Here is a 17,833-nt window from a genome sequence, read left to right on the forward strand (position 1 = left end):
GAAAAAAAATTTAAAAAATTAGTAAATGAGGTCTAGAATTCCAACCGCCCATGCGCTCAGTAGCTGCAATACTTGTTGTAATCTAACTTCCATTTTTATAAATTTGTTTTTTTTTATTTTTTTAACATCACTAAATCTCTAAACTTTATTGTCAAATAAAAAATGAAAATTATTGTCTATTCGCTCTGTAGCAGCAAGACGTGCTGTAATCTAGCTCCTGTATATCATAATTGGAGACGAGGAACAAGAATCCCAACCGTCCATGCGCTCTGTAGCTGCAAGCTCGTGGTTGGATATTTATTTATTGTACAGCGCCTTTAAGGGGATTTTCACAAAAACGGCGCCTTATAAATTATCCAAATATGCATATACAAATATATATATATATGCTGTATCAATTTTATTTTTCAGTTGAATGACTAATCTGAATGTTTTAGAAGATTTTTTTTCACTTCGTCTAAGATTCTTACTTGCATTCAAAACTTCAAAGCTCCCGCCACATTTCCCGCGGTGTAGTGCAGCAAACTTCACAGCGTAGTTTTCCGTTCGATGAACGCAGACCTGCGCACTACCCAACCCCTATTTTACCCTTATCGAGTTGCTGTTTTCTCTAATGCCGTTCGGTTTTCCATATTTCGGCTGCGAATAAAAGACGCCCGCAAAGTCAAGCGGGTGCTACAGGGGAACCACTTATCGGCCGGTGAAATAATCCGCCGAATTAGAACTATTTGTGTAACATCTAATGCTTTAGCTGCGTGGCGAACATTCGCGTATAATTTCGTGTTTAAAAAAGAATTTAAAAGCAAATGTTTTTATAGAAGTATATGTGAATTTGTGCGGTGATTTTGCAGTACCGTTTTTAGGTAAATAACCAACCTTTGATCCGTATTAGGTTAAAGTAAATTTATAAATAATAAATAGATCAATCGAAGCCGAAAGATTCCAACCCTTAAATGAAGCGATGCAGTTTTACAATTTCCTAGTGAGAATCTAAAATGAATGTAACCAAAAATTTCCGCTTCGATTGCTATTGATCTGATTGCGTGTACGTTTTGAAATACTCCTACAGCCTCAAATAATATTTTTTGCGTATTACTTATCACGAAACCTAAAAATAGGGAGACACGCGAAGCTTTAATATATACCTACAGCAAAATGGTAGATCCAATATTATATTTTAAAGCCCTCTACATTGCGCAGTATGTCCAAAATATGTGTGCAGGCGGGTGAAAAATACAGTTCTGTGTGTGAAATACAACCAGAACCCTTGGACGAGAGTTTAATAAATTATTTAGATAAATGGAAAGAGAAAGAGAAATAATTATAGTCCTTAAAATGACAGCTGCCAAACTAATGTCACTAGTGATGGAAATTACTGATCACTGATCATGTACCGATCAAATCGATTTTATCAGTTTTTCATGCAAACATGAGACTCTGTTTCCGAAAATTGATTTAAAAAAACGCCAAAAACAAGCCATTATAGTGTGTTTAAGACAATTATTTACTAAAAAAATAAGATTAAATACTTTTTTTCATAAACAACAACAAATTAATTATTTTTTAATCGATCGATTTACATTAAACAATTTGTCCCATCTTTAACATTTTTGCAAAATGACGTAACCTTGTAAGAACGTCGTTAATAGTTAGGTTTATTTTAATTTTCTTTTGTTGTTTTAAAGTAGATTTTATATAATTATGTTGATTTATATGTCAAGCATTGTATTCAAAAATAAATTAACATGCCAGATACGAATGGTTTTTCGTGTCAATATAAATAACTCCTTAGATGTTACTACAAAGTTATGTCGTCCCTTATGCTGACAACTGTCATTCTAATCAAGCAATATTTTAAGGACTATAGTTTCTTTTATTTCAGGATAAGGAAATATCAAATAATAAATAAAAATGTACAAAACGGTGCGTCAGGGTGAAAACAGTCTCCAGTACACCATCCTCCCTCAGACTGAGGAGGTCCTGAATAGTAGCGGGGGGAAGGGCAAGGGGACGGGGCGCGACTACAGCCCCCTCCCGGAACCCAAGACGTGCTGTCAGAAGTTGACCCTGCAGCTGCTGCTGCACCTCTACTACATCACCGCGGTTATCTTCGCCTTGCTGATGATCGGGGGAGCCGTCGTCGCCCTCCTCATGATGACCGGAATCATTTCCTTCGAGCCGACATCAAAACCGGCGAAGACCGAGCGCGAGATATGGGTCGCCCAGAGCAGTCGCCTTGTCGCGACCGACCCGTCGGAGAAGAGCCAGAGCAAGAAAAAGGAGCTCTCCCAAGAAGTCGTCGTCGATCCCCAGAAAGAGACCACCACTCATAACGCGGCCACACTCGCCTCCGAGACTGCCTTCACTCTTGACGGACTGAGCGCTTCTTCCTCCTCGGACTCTTCCCCCACTGCATTGTCGAGCATTCTCCGCCCTTCTACTTCCTCCCCTGCCCCGTCTACTGCGAAGCAGGAATGGATCATGCCGGCACTGAAGCGACTTCAATCCTCCACGTTCACGCCGCCCGTAACTACGGAAAAGCCTGAACCGACAACCGTGAAGGCGGTCGAAAAGCTGTCTTCCCTTTTCCCGACTCATCAGCGGGAAAGTAATACAGATCTCATGTTGGGACACGACAAGATAAATTGGACAGATTACGAAGATGACGATGACGAGGATTACGATCTCACTAAACCTCCCCCGACTGTAACTAGTAATACCAAAAAATCGCCCCTTATCATAAACAAGTCCCCCGTGATGAAAGTCAAATCTACAAAACAATCCTCGATTCAAACAACACCTACAACTCCTTCTGTGTATACCGCAATACCAGCTGTAAACAACACAGCGGCTCTCTTGGACAGTATTAATGATAAACTATTTGGCAAAGATAAAAATAAGACAAAAATGTATACGACATTCATGGAAACTAAGGAACGTATTTTGGATGATGACAACGAAGATTACGAGGATGACTTGCCCATCCAAAGTGTCGGCAGCGATGATGTGAAGATGTCCCAAACCAAATCATCTTGGCTGCAGACGCGGTGGCCATTCGTAGATCCTTCTTCATACTTCCAATGGACTGTAAGTGTTACCTCTGCAATTGTATACTTAACAGTAAGTAGTACTCATTATAGGCAGTCATTACATGTAGCTAATCTACATAGAATAAAATATTCATTATCTTGCAGAAATGTTAAGATTTCTAAACTTATGACTCAAATCATACAAACATTACAACACAGTTTTTACAAAAACCCCAGGTGGAGTTGAGAAAGATAAATTTGTTATTACTAATGTCACTCTTTAATCTAACACCAGAATTTTGTATACTTAGGTAAAATATTTGATTAAATACTCTAAAATCCAATATTTGTAGGACTACAGTGCCCGAGATAATCTTCTCCTACCGGCCATCTTATCTGCAGCAGTCTCCGCCCTGTTGGTCCTCGCCGTACTCTGCTATGCCCTCCGACGCAGACAACGCTGTAAGAAGAGGATACAAGAAATTGGGGTAAGGATAATAATTATCGTAATTATTGGTTTATTCTTTTCCAGACGGATCCCAGATTGCAAAGCATTTTGTGTTCCACTTGTATTGAAATTACCGTCAGGGGTGTATTTACAGCTTCCGCATGGAGGGTGTTTTAGAAAAAATTGTATAAAAGGTTCAATGGGAACATCTCAGTGTCCAGGCAGATGAAGAGAGTTCTGTGTGTGAAATAGAACCACAACCCGGGATGAGTGTTTTCAACTCGACGGCTGCTCTCAGATTTGTGCGTTTGTCTACCATTCTTGAGGTCCTGTATTTGATTCCTAGCAAGCTAACATGGTATAGCCGGGGCCCACGTTCATGACATGTGTGATAAGAGGTGCTGGCAGGGTAGAAACTCCCACTCCCACATCTCACACCCAATGGGCCCTTGTCGTTAGTGCTGTTTATTTTACTTTTGTGTGCGTGATCGATATTTCCATTTCTAGTACAATACAAGTTTTGTTTTCTTTTAAATATCTAAAGTATGCAGTTAAGTTTTCTTCTTCCTGCTCCTATATTCTGGTTCATTTCATATCATTATTTAATTTTTTCATTTATTTATTCATACAAATATACATATTACAAATAAATAAAGACATATCCCTAACTCTATGAGGCAAATAGCCCTGTGTTGAGTTGGGATACAACATAATGGAAAGTGGAAACATGCAAGATCTAGACAACACGATTAATAGTATATAAATCTATTCAATGTCTCGTGGCAGTCTCCTGCAATGGCCTGTTCCCTTAGACAAAATCCAAACTTGTTCACTTCTCCTGAAAATGGTGAAAAAAATCCTTCATTCAGGTTCGGACCTCCTTGTACGCAAGCTCCAGGATCTTCTGTCCCGGGTTGTCACAATGGGAATATTTTGTGGTGCCAAATCCTCAATAGTAGACCACCATTTTGCAGGAGGTCTGCCTCTACCTCTAGGTTTAGCTGGGATGTTGAGCACTCTTCTTGCTGGTGATTTTAGCAATAGTCTGCAATAAGTCCGCCAAAGTACTTATTCTTTGTACTTAAAGATTGAAATAAATAAACAGTTCTCATCTCTACGCATGACTTGACCATACCATCAAATCCTACTTTGTTTGAGTTTATTGTATATAAATAAGTACTTACCATAAAACCATCCTTTTGGTTGCTCTCTCCATTCTTTCTTGCAATATGTCCGAAATATAATAAAAACATTTTTATGCATATTGTGGCGAGTGCTTCCCTTTTTGATAAATCCTGGAAGATGGAGACGTTTGTGCGTCTTGCGGTTCATGAAATGCATAGCACCACATTTCAAACACATCGAGCATTTTTTCCTTTTTTTTTCCTCAGTATCGATGTTACGGCTCCAAACAATCCAATGGAAAACAAGACTTAATACATATATGTGTATTTAAACTAAATTACACAAATATGTCCCCACCGTGTTGAGTATTTTACATATGTAACCTTTTTTTATTGATTTAATATGCCGCAGAATACAGCAATTACTACAAATTGATACTATATATAACAGAAAACAAAATTAATGTCGACAACGTAAACCATTTTTTTCAGAATTTAACTTCAGATCTTCAAGCAGAAGACAATGCTATTCTGCTGACTGCTGACAATCCTTCAGAGGACGATTAATAACCCGTTTTAACATCCCAACACCTGGTCATTTATGATTACTTAGTTCAAATTTGATGCATCCGCATTTCAAATTTAAACTTTACTATCACTGACGATTTGCATGTTCAGTTATCGTGTCTCGGTAAGGATATGTAACGTTTTGTTGGTTTCTGTCAATAAATCGCCAGTTCAGGGCAAAAACTCCTACATTCTGGGAGGTGATTGCAAAAAGAGAAATGTATAAAATATCAAATATTTTAATGAAAATGAAGGTATTGATTTCAAGTTTGTTTGGAATGTATTCGATTGGAAAATTAACTAAATTTCCAATAACAGAAAAGTTTTTGAGAGATATCGGAAGTAATTTTTACTATACTCATTTACTAGTCATTTACATTTTGATTAATTTATATAAGCTTACTTCATCAAAGGTGTGCCATAATGATGTTAGAGCTCACAATTTAGAAATACAAGCATACCAGATATTTGTCATCAAACTAATTAGTGATATTAAAATTATTACTAAGCAAAGGTGCAAAAAAAATCATATACAACTTCTAAGAACATCTTCAAACTACTCAGATATTTTGTTTTCTTAAGTTTTTCAGTAGAAACAAATAAAAAAGGATGATTGAGCAATAAAATATCCCCCTTCTAAGATATTGGGCACACCTTATTTAAACGTGTTATTTATATTCTGTATCGTAATAAAGTATTAAAATGGTAAGATATGAAACGCTTGTATATTTAAGGAATGTGATATGAACCATGTTTGGTCGGAAGATATATTATGTTGGTTACTATTGTTGTCATTCTTCAATAATGAATTATTATTATAAAACTGTCTCTCTGGTATTAATATAGAAATACCAGCCCTTAACGAGACTGTACAGATTTAGAAAATTAAACTTTTGCATTTAAGTGTAAAAATGAATCTAACTCATTACTCGTACATTTTTGTTCAATAAGGTATAATGTAACAAAGGTTTTTTTTATTGTATGCAACATTTTACAAAGCTACTTAAACTAAATAAAAAATTACTGTAAAACAGATATGCACAATTTTCAATTACGGTAATTTTAATTATTTTTATATGATATGTACTTCTGTGTTCCGAGAAATAGTTTTTACTTTAATACTATTTACTTAATTGTCGCTTAGTGGTATTAAAAATGAGAATTCTTTTTATAAAATATCATCCCATGTCATATGATTTCATTTATAAGTAAAAAAGAAAATTATTGTATCTAATAATAATGTTTTACTGCATCAGACGAGTATATATTTTTGCAATTTATTTCCACTTTGACAATAGTAAGAAGATACTACAAAAATAGGAATGAATAAATGCAGTACATAAATTAAATTTACGTAGTTTTTGCAGTCCGGAACCTGTGAATTATTGCATTTTATCACTTTATGTTTTATGTCAACTTTGTCATCGATCGAACTTGAGACTTTGTGCATGGTAAGCTATATCACGAGGCGGTCAGAGTTCATCAAATAAAATTCTTCCATTTCAATAATGTGTGAATGAAATGGTGCGATACTTAATTTATAAACACACACATCATTAATTTAATAACAAACATATTACGACAGATCAAGAATAACTAACAATTTTTTCATAATTTTATTCTGTGATAGTATTTGTCTCGTTTGATGGACAACAGTATAATTTAACTACACCAAATATGTAATATATCATTATAAATTGTTATAAATAGGTATCAGCAGTAAAATGAATAATGGATGTGTAGAAATAATATAAGTGTTGTGTATCCCTTGTTACTTACCATGAGCTGTGCACATTCACTTTGCTAATCTTATATTAAACAATAAGCATCGCTCTAAGTAAGAAATGTACTATATTTGTGGAGATTCTTTATTCGTTAGAAAATGGATGTTTGCTCCCCTAGATTTTTTTCTCGTAAGACTGAATTGATTGTGAATATTTGGGTAACTACAATTTCTTTTCCAAATTATTAATACGATGTTACTGCACCGTTTCCAATTAAGTCATTCTAATGTCCGTAGTAATCCTCACTAGCTATTTCACAATATCATCCAGTTTGTTTGATTTATTCTAGAATGTTCAAATTTTCCTAGGCATTCATGATAAAGTCACCCTTTTTGTAAATTCCTTTCCTTTGATATTAGAACAAATCTAATATATTTTTATTAAATGTGATTGTACGTATATTAGGAAGGGATATATTTATGCCTTTAGAGATAATATTGTCATATTAATTTGGCCAGTTTGATGAAATATTCATTTTAATTCTTATGAATATTAGATCTAAGTGTCCCCTTTGAAAAATTGTTACCGTATTCCACCCCAGAGCGACCAGAAACAACTTCTCTGAATTTGAGTAGATAAATATTGAAATACCTATATTTTTTCACCCCTATTTTGAAGGAATTGTATTAAAGTTACAGCTAAGTGAAATATATGAAGGATAAGAATGTCGTGTAGAGTTATCTATTTAGATAGAAATGATTTATGTCGTGGATCAAGGAATACTATTATCTCACACCTCTCGAACGGAATCCAACCATTTAGAAATTTGCCGTGGTATTTTGTATTGAGATTCATCATTATTATTATTGTTCACATTGACATACTGAATAAATTAATCAAAATATTTAATAAAATTGCTACGCAAGCGGCTTGAATGGTTCTACATATGTGGTCACGTGGCATAATAGGATTGCCTTATTATTGCGAGTTATTTCACCTCATTACATCACCAAGAGGTGCATATTCACGTAGGAAACAATCCGAGATGTAACTTCACCGTGCTGATTGGAAAATGTACGAAGCTTCTTACTAAGCAATTATTCTTGTTCTTATATCTCTGGTATATAATGGATCGCTTGAAAAGCTAAAAATGCAAGCACCGTCAGCTAAGAAAGCTTCAGGGTACCTTGTATAGAATGGCAGTGTGGATTTTACACACTAAATAATAGATTTGTTACTCTACAGACCTTCTGTGTTAAGTGTCTATTTATATATATATATATATATAGAATTAAGAGAAGTATTAGTTCTAGGTATACCATCCAACAACAAGAGACGTCTCAAAACTATTTTAGTTTTATTATTCAACCCACAAAAATGTACCTGGCGCCGAATCTACGCCCCTTCGCTTACTGAAGGGTTTGTAAATTAATACGAGCATGTTATTCTCTCTTTCCTTGTAAGAGTGTCTACTTACACCCAGAACCGAGAAAATGTAATAAAACCATTGAGAATAACCAAACATAAATAAACTAGAATTTTTACAAATTAATGTTTATCAACAACTCACAAAGAATGGAGTTATTATATATTAAGATAAATATGTATTCCGCATTTGTGCTGCTGGCTACAAAAATAAAAACATCTGTTTTCTGGCTCTCTCTTGTTGTATGATATTATAAATGTTGATATTATTTTAAATACCAACTGAGAAAATGAACACTTATGAGCCGAGTTATTCTAAATATGTCTCCTTTGATAAAACAGTTTTATCCCTATCGCCATGTTAGTACATTTACTAAGTATTATATGTTAGAAAGTACAACAAGCTTACTTTTGTGCGTATTCCACATCCCTTCATCGTACCTATCGACCCACTAATAAAATTCATAAACAGTACAATAGTTGTTGTCATTTAACACCACTATTAAAAAAGACAGAGTTGTTGGAGAAAGTCCAGAGAGAGCAACTAAAATGGTAGTTTCTCTAAGAAATAAATCATACGAGGACCCCTTAAGAGAGCTCGGGTTAAGTTCACTGGAAGAGCGGAGGTAGCGTGGAGACTTGATTGAAACGTTCAAAATCTTAACTGAGCAATATCATTATATTACCCAAGTTGAAATCAATGTTCACTATGAATGAAAACCGCCATCTCAGAGGCCTACATTGAAACTCAACACTACCTCCTTCTCATCCAACCCCAGGGCTAGTATTCTAAACGAAATCATAGCGCGGTATAGCGCGTTTTTACGTACTAAATACGCATTATAGCGCGCTGTAAACGCGTTCGGAATACCAGCCCTGGAAGAACTTCCTGAAAACGAGTTGTGGAGAAATGGAATGGCCTTCCCGAGAAAGTGATTGGTGCTAGTTCAGTGAATGTTAACTAAGATGCACACAGCAATGTATAATGTTTAATAAGCATGTACACTTGATATACACGCGTCAGCTTAATAGCTGATAGTGTATTATTATTAATTGTTAATAATAATAATAATAATATTAATATCCACCGTTGTGGATAATATTGAGGAATTATATTACTAAAATGAGACTATACATATAAACCAAATAATGTATGTAATCCATGAATTCTATGGATCTCCTTCTCTTGGAAAAGGAACTTAGTTAATTTGACATCTGTTGCAATGAAAGATTCTGTGAAAATTTGATACGATTGCAAGAATTTTCATTTACAAGAAAAAACAATAACAAAAAAACAAAAACTACTCATTGTGTTTTTTAAACAATTAATTTATTTCCCAAGAGTATAAAATCATATAAAACAATAATGGAATTTCATTTAGTTTGCTAAAGCAATAAGTATAATATTTATTTTATAAAAAAAACCTAAAAGGTACATAACATTTAAAAAAAAGAACAATAAATCGATCGTCAGCAACAGCACCATTCATTTCAATTCTTAAAATAAACTTATTTACAAATAAATAATGCATTTTTAAAGTGAATAAGGAATTTCAATAGGTTTGGAGGAATTTGTAATCAAAACAGGACCCAAAACCAGCATTAATTAAAAAAAATCATAAAAAAATTAATAATAAGAAACAATATTCACATATCTACATAATCTCTTCATATTGTTCGTTCTAAAACTAATTATAAATATTTTATTTGTGTTATACACATCAACAACAATAAACTCTTTCAAAGGCAATCACTTTTTGAAAAAAAAATAATTGGCATTTTTTAATTGACAATGCTAAAGTTGTAATTTTATCAAGGCTTTTTTTCATACATTTTTTATCATTCTACAAATACATCAACTTGATCACAGTTCAAAATTTCAGCTACAGATATTCAAATAGAGTAAAAAAAAAACTATAATCACCAAATTGTAGTTGAATTTAATATGATAATTTCACCATATTCAAATTTTAATTTGACACTCCAAAATTACAAATAATATTGAATAATCCAGAAAAGATTGACATGTTTAGCTATAGACAGATGGATAATCCAAATAGAAAACTTTATCTAACATTTTGAAATAGCTAATATTAATTTTAATCTAATAGGATTTTTAGCCTAGTAAAGTTTTACAAAAATGAACATGTCTTTGTATTAGTTAGTCATAATAAATCTAAAACTAAATTTTAATTTATATATTATATGAAATGTATAATGTCATAGCTCAAACTAAAACCATTCAAAATATTAAGACAAAGAAATGTTTCATGGAAACAAATATTCTTGCCATAACTTTCAGTAAAAAATCTTCACTAAAAAACTCTCACATAAATTTCAGTTTTATCTGTTCATATTTATTATTTTTCAATAGTGAAAACACCTGTGCTGCAACTGTTTTAAATAAATACATTAAAATTGAGTTTGTGCTGTAGACTAGTAATATTGATAGCAATATTGTAAAAAACAGCTATGGATAGGAGGTAAGAGTATAGAAAACTATGTAACAATAACAATAATTATCACATTATATTTTTTAAATATTGTGATGAAAATTATTAACAAAATGTGAAATTAGTTGTATACTTAGATTCTAAATTGTGATGCGTTTAATTACTAAATAATAATTAAAGGAAATAGTCATACGTATGGACAGTAGTGTCAGCCATAGTTTTACTAAATCGTAATAAGTTCAAATCATCTATTTGAAGGTAACACTCAACTGAATCAGTTGGATAAATAACGAGGTGACCTGTGATACGATGTCAGTCTACTCGATGGTGCAGATGAGATCATCCCCTTCCAGTTTGAGGCCGTTACTAATTTCTAGAGACTTGATAACTCCAGCCATCGGCGCTTGGACGACCATCTCCATCTTCATGGCGGATATAACGGCGAGAGCGGCACCTTTCTCAACCTTGTCACCTTCCTTAACTTTAATTTCTGCAAAACAACATTCAAAGAAATGGTATTGCAAATTTTATATTCTAAAGGTGCCTACAGCGTAATACAAAAATTCATTAGGATAGAAATCCTGTGGTGAATGTATCAGACTCCCAAAAACAAGAATCGAGGCAACTCAGAACAATACGTATAATAAAGGACTAAAGACATTTAACGAGTTGCGTTAATCGCTTCCACAAATAACCCACTCGTCTATAAAATATAGCCAAATTTTTTGTACGAAAATGTGTATATTTGGATACAGATTTACAGTATCTCGCCAGTAACCTGAAATTGAAGATGTATAAAAAAAAATGTTATTTAAATAATTTATTTTGTTTATACAGCTAATCCGCTTTTACTTTGTAGAGAATAGCCAGTTGACCAGTCTCACATTCACGAAATATTGTAGTAAAAAAACACACCTATAAAACAAATACTGAATTTCGATCTCGGGGGACATTGAACCCAGAACCTCATGCGACACCACCGCGAGGCAGAAAAAAAAGAGAACCATTTATAAAAAGTTTTTTTTTTAAAATCACAAGTTAATGCGAATAAAACCTACCAATAACTGTTCCGGGCATCGGAGTCCCAACTTGGTGCTTATCTCCTTTCGTCGCTTTCGGGTGAATGTGCATAGTCTGAAAATATGTATAAATAAGATGTTAAGGTGATTCTAAAACAAAATATGAAACTAGTTATTCATTGATGGCGCTTTTATCATTTTTTTTATTGAAAAATGCAATTTTTACGTTTATTTTCAATGGAAATTTTACAAGACTTGGTTTGCGGAAACTTTACACTTTATTGATTGTAACAAATAACCATTACAATATAATTTAGGGTCCTTTTTACAAAATAGTGAACAAAACAAAAAATAACTTATCTTATTTTTTGTTCTGTACACCATTTTTCGAAATGCGATCTATGAGTATTAGGTGTATCATCTTACCTTGCTGGCTTTTTCGTCTTTGATGAATACAGATCTCAGTTGTCCGTTGAGCTCGAAGAATACTTCCCTCAGTCCATTGGCTGTCAGGTCATCGGACATGGCGAGGGTCTTAATACCCAGAGTCTTTCCCTTCTCAATGTTTACCTCGAACTCTTCACCGACCTTAAAACAAGAATATCATCATGAAATTGTAATTACCGTGCAAACCCCACTGTACACCTTCACCGTAGTAGTTAAACAAAAATGTAGAACCAACATGCCGATAGGATGTAGAAGCACATTAGAAGCTAACACCAACGTTCACTAATTATTTTTATTTTATATTTTTGGTATTATAGTATTTGCATGTTAGTGTAACTAGTGTAAACCGGTAGATAAATAATAAGAAATGTCTGTGGTTATATGCATATATTTACTAATATTTATTGTCGATGATTAATTCACATTTTTCCTCATAGACCTTCAATGAGGAAGTTCAGTGCTATGGGAAAGTGGATGCAAAAAGTGTTTTCTTACATGAGGCAAAAATTAGAGCATTTAATTGTACAGCGAAGTATATATCCCAAAAATGCCTAGAAAAATCAATAAATATTAAATACTTTGAATTACGTCGGAAGTTCTTCCGAATCAACCAATCAATCAATCAATCTAATCACCGAATCAACCAATGATAGAGTAATGTGAAAGATTTCCTGTTTCCGGGAAGCCAACTCATCAATCAGCAGAACTCACCGACTAGAACTTGTGACATCACTGGCAAAGTAATTACAAAACTTAATCATAGCACTGATAATACGAGACATAATTAATTTAATTTTTTTAATTTTGTCTTAGTTTGATAATCTATTAACAAATAAAAATAATATAAAAAAACCACTGAACTTATTTTTTTACAAAATAATGTTACATGAAGGTAAGGTGACCAGTCTTACGCTTCAGGTTCCAATCCGGGGACAATGAAACATTGCTATATATAACTACGTTTCAAAACCATATTTCAAACCGGCCTTTCATCATCATCGTTCCATGTCCGCTTCCTAGTTGGAGTATATGATGTCCACAAAAAGCCTCCAGGTATCTCCGTCGGCTGCTAGCTCCTGCGCACATCACAAGTCAGAGTCGCATCCCATAGTTTTGACATGAACTGCTGACGAACAGTCAGCAATGGACGTCGAAAACCTGATGCTTTGTAAAGTAGGCAAGCGTGGTTAAGACTCTCAAGAGGCATTTGCAGTACATAGCCCGGCCAACAGCATCGCCTCCGCTTGATGACATTTGTCATTGGAGTTTTCTGTGTCAGTTCTCTTTTTTCTTCATTCCTTACAAAGTCGAGCCGTAAATATCGACTTTACCGAGAATCAAACCTGGAATCTCGAGCATGTGGGCGAACACACAAACCCCTAGGGGTGGGAAGGTGGTTCTACCTGATAATCTGGAGTTGATATCACCTTACACCTTACCTTCCATGTAATAAAAATGATTTAGATACACTGCAATGGAGTGCTCTATGTCTTACTGGGTGCCTGTTTTTATAGTAAAATTGTAAAATGTGTAGATTTTTCTGTGTTTCTGTTACAGATCAGTCACTGTACTTATATTAAGAAATAAATGAATACGAGTTACCTTTGGACCGACTAAGAATACCCTCGTATTGAGCTTATCTACTGGTCCATATTGATCTTTAAACCGTAAATAATCCGCATTGACTTGTGGGTACAGAGCTGAAGACATCACTTCGCGATCAGTAATCTAGAAAATACAATTTATGTTTTATGAAACCACGGTAAAACATTATTTTATTTATTTATTTATATATACGTCCAATGGGCATTTTTAAAGACATATTTATGCATAGAAAATTATTATAAAGGAAAGTAGAAAGACACAATGGTATATAGTAGACTTGGTGGGAGTGGAAGCGGGAGAGAGGTGTTTATAATTGAATTTGATTCGGTGATCGTTTGAAAGAAGACAACGTGTTATCCAAGAAATCAAGACTGGTATGTTTGTTGGCAGACCTAAGAATTCTGGGCTTAGGGGAATGAAAAACATAGTTAGTTCTATGGTTATCGGTATGAAAGAGTAAGTTTTGTCTGAGGCTTCTAGTTGTGATATTTAATTTTATTGAGCTCAGTAGTTCAGGCGCATCAAAGAGTGAGTTGAAAATTTTAAATAGGACTAGAAGGTCGGATTTATTTCGACAGTCTTGAAGAGAAGATATATTTAGGCTAGTTTCTAACTCATTATACGTATATTGGTTTCTGGATAAGCCCAGCCTATCTTTCTTAAAAATCGATGTTGAACTGATACAATATTTTCGATGTGAACATCATAATATGGAAACCAGATAACAGAGGAATACTCTAGGTGCGGGCGAACTAGGGAACAGAAGAGAGTTTTAAGGATATTGATATTTTTGAAGTCAGTTGTGCTTTATGGATGTATTTCATCATATCGTTATCGTTCAGGCATAAGTCACTAACCCAAATAACATCATTTTGAGAAATTGCAAAGTTTGGAGACCAAGGAAAAATCAGATTTTTGCGTTTTGGAGGTTTTATGTATACAACATAATTAATTCTTGTCTTTATAATAAATTTGTTTATCCAGGGGTGCTATTGTAAACTACTTTCGCGGCACGAGAAAACAGTTTTTTTGTGTATTTTGTATGTAAATACACGAGATAATACGGCCACGAGAGCGATTGGAATACCAGCTCTGTTACATTATCAGCCTCTTAAAGAACATAATTTTACGCTTCAAATGTGGCATATTTAACTCGCCACTGTCATTTTTAGGGTTAGTGACTTTTCCCTGAATGGCGACGATATTATGTATGGGTTTTAACTCTGAAATACCAAGAAAATGGTGAAAGAAAAAATTAAAATTAAGATTACTTACTGCTGGATAATTTTCTTGCAAATCTTTCTTCAACTTCTCAAGATTCATAGGTGGCATCTTTTCTCCCGGTCTTCCATCGATTTTTGGCATGTCTTTGAGAACTTTAGATCTAAATTCATAATAATAACAAAAATAATGAGACATCGACAAACTCAGAATTAATGAAGAAATTCTTCATTCTTTTGGGTTTTAATTCCGTGTACTTATTTATGAAATTGATATTGACTAATACTAATGAAATTGACTAATACTAACTACTAATGTAGTGAAGGAAAAATGGATTTCATTTACTGCGATGTAAAAACAAAAATTTATAATACATTTAGTATTTGAAAACAGTTTTATAACCTAAGCTGACCCCTACCTGAATGGTTCCGGGAATCCCTGGTAAGGTGTGCCGATTGCTCCCTGAAGGAACTCCACTACAGACTTGGGGAAGGAGAGCTCTTCAGCTTTAGCGAGAAGTTCCTCGGAACTAAGCTTGTTCTGCACCATGAACTGGGCGAGATCGCCGACCACTTTGGATGATGGAGTAACCTTGATGATGTCACCAAGGATCATATTGGCCTCTCTGAAATAGGAAAGGAGAGGTAGATATCTCATCAGTACCAGGGTTTATCATTAACTGTATTTAGTCATCATTTTGAGCACTACTGTAAAAATTAGATTTTAAAGAAAATAATTCAATGCAGTGAGAACATTGGAATAATTTCAATCCAGAGTGCGTCAGTATGTGTAATGTTAAATAGAATTTAACTAGACTAGAATTGCAGTTATTCATCAATAAAAATATTTCAATCCAGGGTGCATCACATGTCTTTTTAATTTTTATTTCATTTATCATTCCTTGTTCGCTCCCTAGTCGGAACATGTGGTATCCACAAAGGTCCTACAGGCATCTCTGTCAGCTGCCAGTACCTCTGCAACCTCCCAAGTCAGGTTCTCGTCCCGTAGTTCTGACATGAACTGCCGACGAACAGTCAGCAGTGGACGTCAAGGACGTAGAGGACATGATACCTTGTACAGGAGGCAAGCCTGGTTAAGGCCCTCAGAAGGTATCCGCAGTATATGGCCAAGCCTTGGCTTGATGACAGTTGTCAGTTATTAATTAATTCCTTACAAAGTCAAACCACCGCACACCCAAGATTCTTATGAGACATCTATTTTTAAAACTCAGTATTTGTTGCTGGGCACTAGTGAGGTGCCACGATTCGCATCCGTAGAGGAGAATAGGTGTTATGAAGGTGATAACACCTATAAAGGCAACATTTAAAACAACTGGCTTATTTCGGGGCCAATAGTTTAAAATCAAGAGACTTTAAGACTGACAAGAGAATATGCAGAGAGAGAGTCTTTGTGCTACCAACACAGTAAAAACAATTATTAAATAATAAATAAGTTCTTAAATATTCTTAATGAAAAATTCGTCTAGGTGGTGTTGTTCACTGATTACTAGAACTTATATGTTTTGTATGTGTTATTTTGATATTCTGGCCAGGCTAGAAAAAGGTTGCCCATGCTTGATAAAGGACAGCGATAATGGCAAAACCCTCTTCTTGAAGATGCTTAATGAGTCTCCGAAGATATCAATGTTTCTCGCAGTATCTTTGGATACCATTGTTGATGTTAAACCTTAAAAATTAAAGTTATTTTGGCGTTGATTCGGCGATATAAGGATAGACAATGAATTAATTTATACTTTTATAAAATGTCCTTTTTAACCTGTAAGCATTCTTGATGGCCTCAAACTGATCTCCCAGGCCGAGGCTGAAAGCCTGGAATTGGAGGTTGGTGTACTGTCCCCCGGGAATCTCGTTGAGGTACACGTCAGCGTTACCTGACTTCATAGTCACTGCACACTCGAATGGGCCATACAGAGTTCTGGTCTGCTCCCAGTAGGCCGAATACTCGGATACATTCTTGAGATCCAAACCTGGATAAAAATATTTATCGATCTTAATTTCTTTATAATTTTAAAAACTAATATGCGTTGTAAGTATATATCAGGTGAAATAATGTAATTTTGTGTGTGGTTAGTAGAGTCCTCATCAGTCATTATATCCCATCTCATCTCATGTAGGTAAGTCATTGTAATGTCTAAGTCATTTTGTAGTATTTTTAATGTCCCACTTTTGTCCTGGCTTTTTCAATACAAAAATATTGTTGTCTAGGAGGCGATTACAGGCAATCACATACGGAAGTTTCAGTGAGGATTTTTAAAATAACATAGTTTTAAAAAATCATAGCAATGATACATCAAAATGAATTGATATTTTTTGACTTAGTTTGATAGTATATTAAAAAATAAAAAAACCACTGAACTTCCTTATTGTTAAATAAATAAAGTAAAGCAATCTCTCACATGTGTCCAGAGGGGTCCCCTGGAGGGAGGCCACAAGGGCGCCCATTGACGGCTGGCTGGTCATGCCAGACATGGAGTCCACGGCCACATCTACAACATCTGCCCCGGCCTCTGCGCACGCCAACATGGACGCCACGCCCGCGCCGGACGTGTCGTGCGTATGCACATGGATCGGCACATCAGGATGGCGCTGCCGGATGGCGTCAATCAGCATTCTGGGAAATTGCAATAAGATTTTTAAATATTTTTATGTACGAATCAAAGACCCAGCGCTAGATGTATGTGAGATACTTGACGCTTTATCCAGCCGAATTGGTTGCGAATTATGTGGGTATGACTTGTTCAAATATTGTCA

At 34.7% G+C, this 17,833-nt stretch overlaps 2 protein-coding genes across 3 annotated transcripts in view; one reads left to right on the forward strand and one right to left on the reverse strand.

Moving 5' to 3' along the window:
• Positions 1–570: 570 nt before the first annotated feature.
• Positions 571–5,702, forward strand: LOC148275887 (uncharacterized). The gene is made up of 4 exons (XM_088235069.1): positions 571–863; positions 1,883–3,087; positions 3,383–3,517; positions 5,094–5,702. Exons 2-4 carry the CDS (start codon positions 1,912–1,914, stop codon positions 5,166–5,168), a joined length of 1,386 nt encoding a protein of 461 aa, XP_088091195.1. The 5' UTR covers positions 571–863; positions 1,883–1,911; the 3' UTR covers positions 5,169–5,702.
• A 3,923-nt stretch (positions 5,703–9,625) lies between these two features.
• The window catches only part of PCB (Pyruvate carboxylase), a 61,395-nt gene continuing 53,187 nt past the window's right edge, over positions 9,626–17,833 (reverse strand). For both annotated transcript variants that reach the window (XM_088235065.1, XM_088235064.1), the window contains 8 exons: positions 17,479–17,693; positions 16,839–17,049; positions 15,481–15,687; positions 15,117–15,225; positions 13,839–13,964; positions 12,216–12,377; positions 11,829–11,904; positions 9,626–11,260 (listed from right to left, as the gene is read on the reverse strand). In XM_088235065.1, coding sequence (XP_088091191.1) covers positions 11,088–11,260; positions 11,829–11,904; positions 12,216–12,377; positions 13,839–13,964; positions 15,117–15,225; positions 15,481–15,687; positions 16,839–17,049; positions 17,479–17,693 — 1,279 coding nt within the window. In that variant the 3' untranslated portion in view covers positions 9,626–11,087. The remainder of the gene's footprint in view (positions 11,261–11,828; positions 11,905–12,215; positions 12,378–13,838; positions 13,965–15,116; positions 15,226–15,480; positions 15,688–16,838; positions 17,050–17,478; positions 17,694–17,833) is intronic.

The sequence above is a fragment of the Micrasema longulum genome, unplaced genomic scaffold (assembly GCF_059751315.1).
Source record: "Micrasema longulum isolate JH-2025_06_02 unplaced genomic scaffold, ASM5975131v1 h1tg001320l, whole genome shotgun sequence".
NCBI classification, from domain to species: Eukaryota; Metazoa; Arthropoda; class Insecta; order Trichoptera; family Brachycentridae; genus Micrasema; species Micrasema longulum.

Bases quoted from the DNA above. Each gene is read 5' to 3' on its own strand.
- LOC148275887 (XM_088235069.1), top strand. From the start codon at position 1,912: ATGTACAAAACGGTGCGTCAGGGTGAAAACAGTCTCCAGTACACCATC. The intron at 3,088-3,382 runs GTAAGTGTTACC...CAATATTTGTAG, and splicing joins CTTCATACTTCCAATGGACT to GACTACAGTGCCCGAGATAA. The intron at 3,518-5,093 runs GTAAGGATAATA...CATTTTTTTCAG, and splicing joins AGAGGATACAAGAAATTGGG to AATTTAACTTCAGATCTTCA.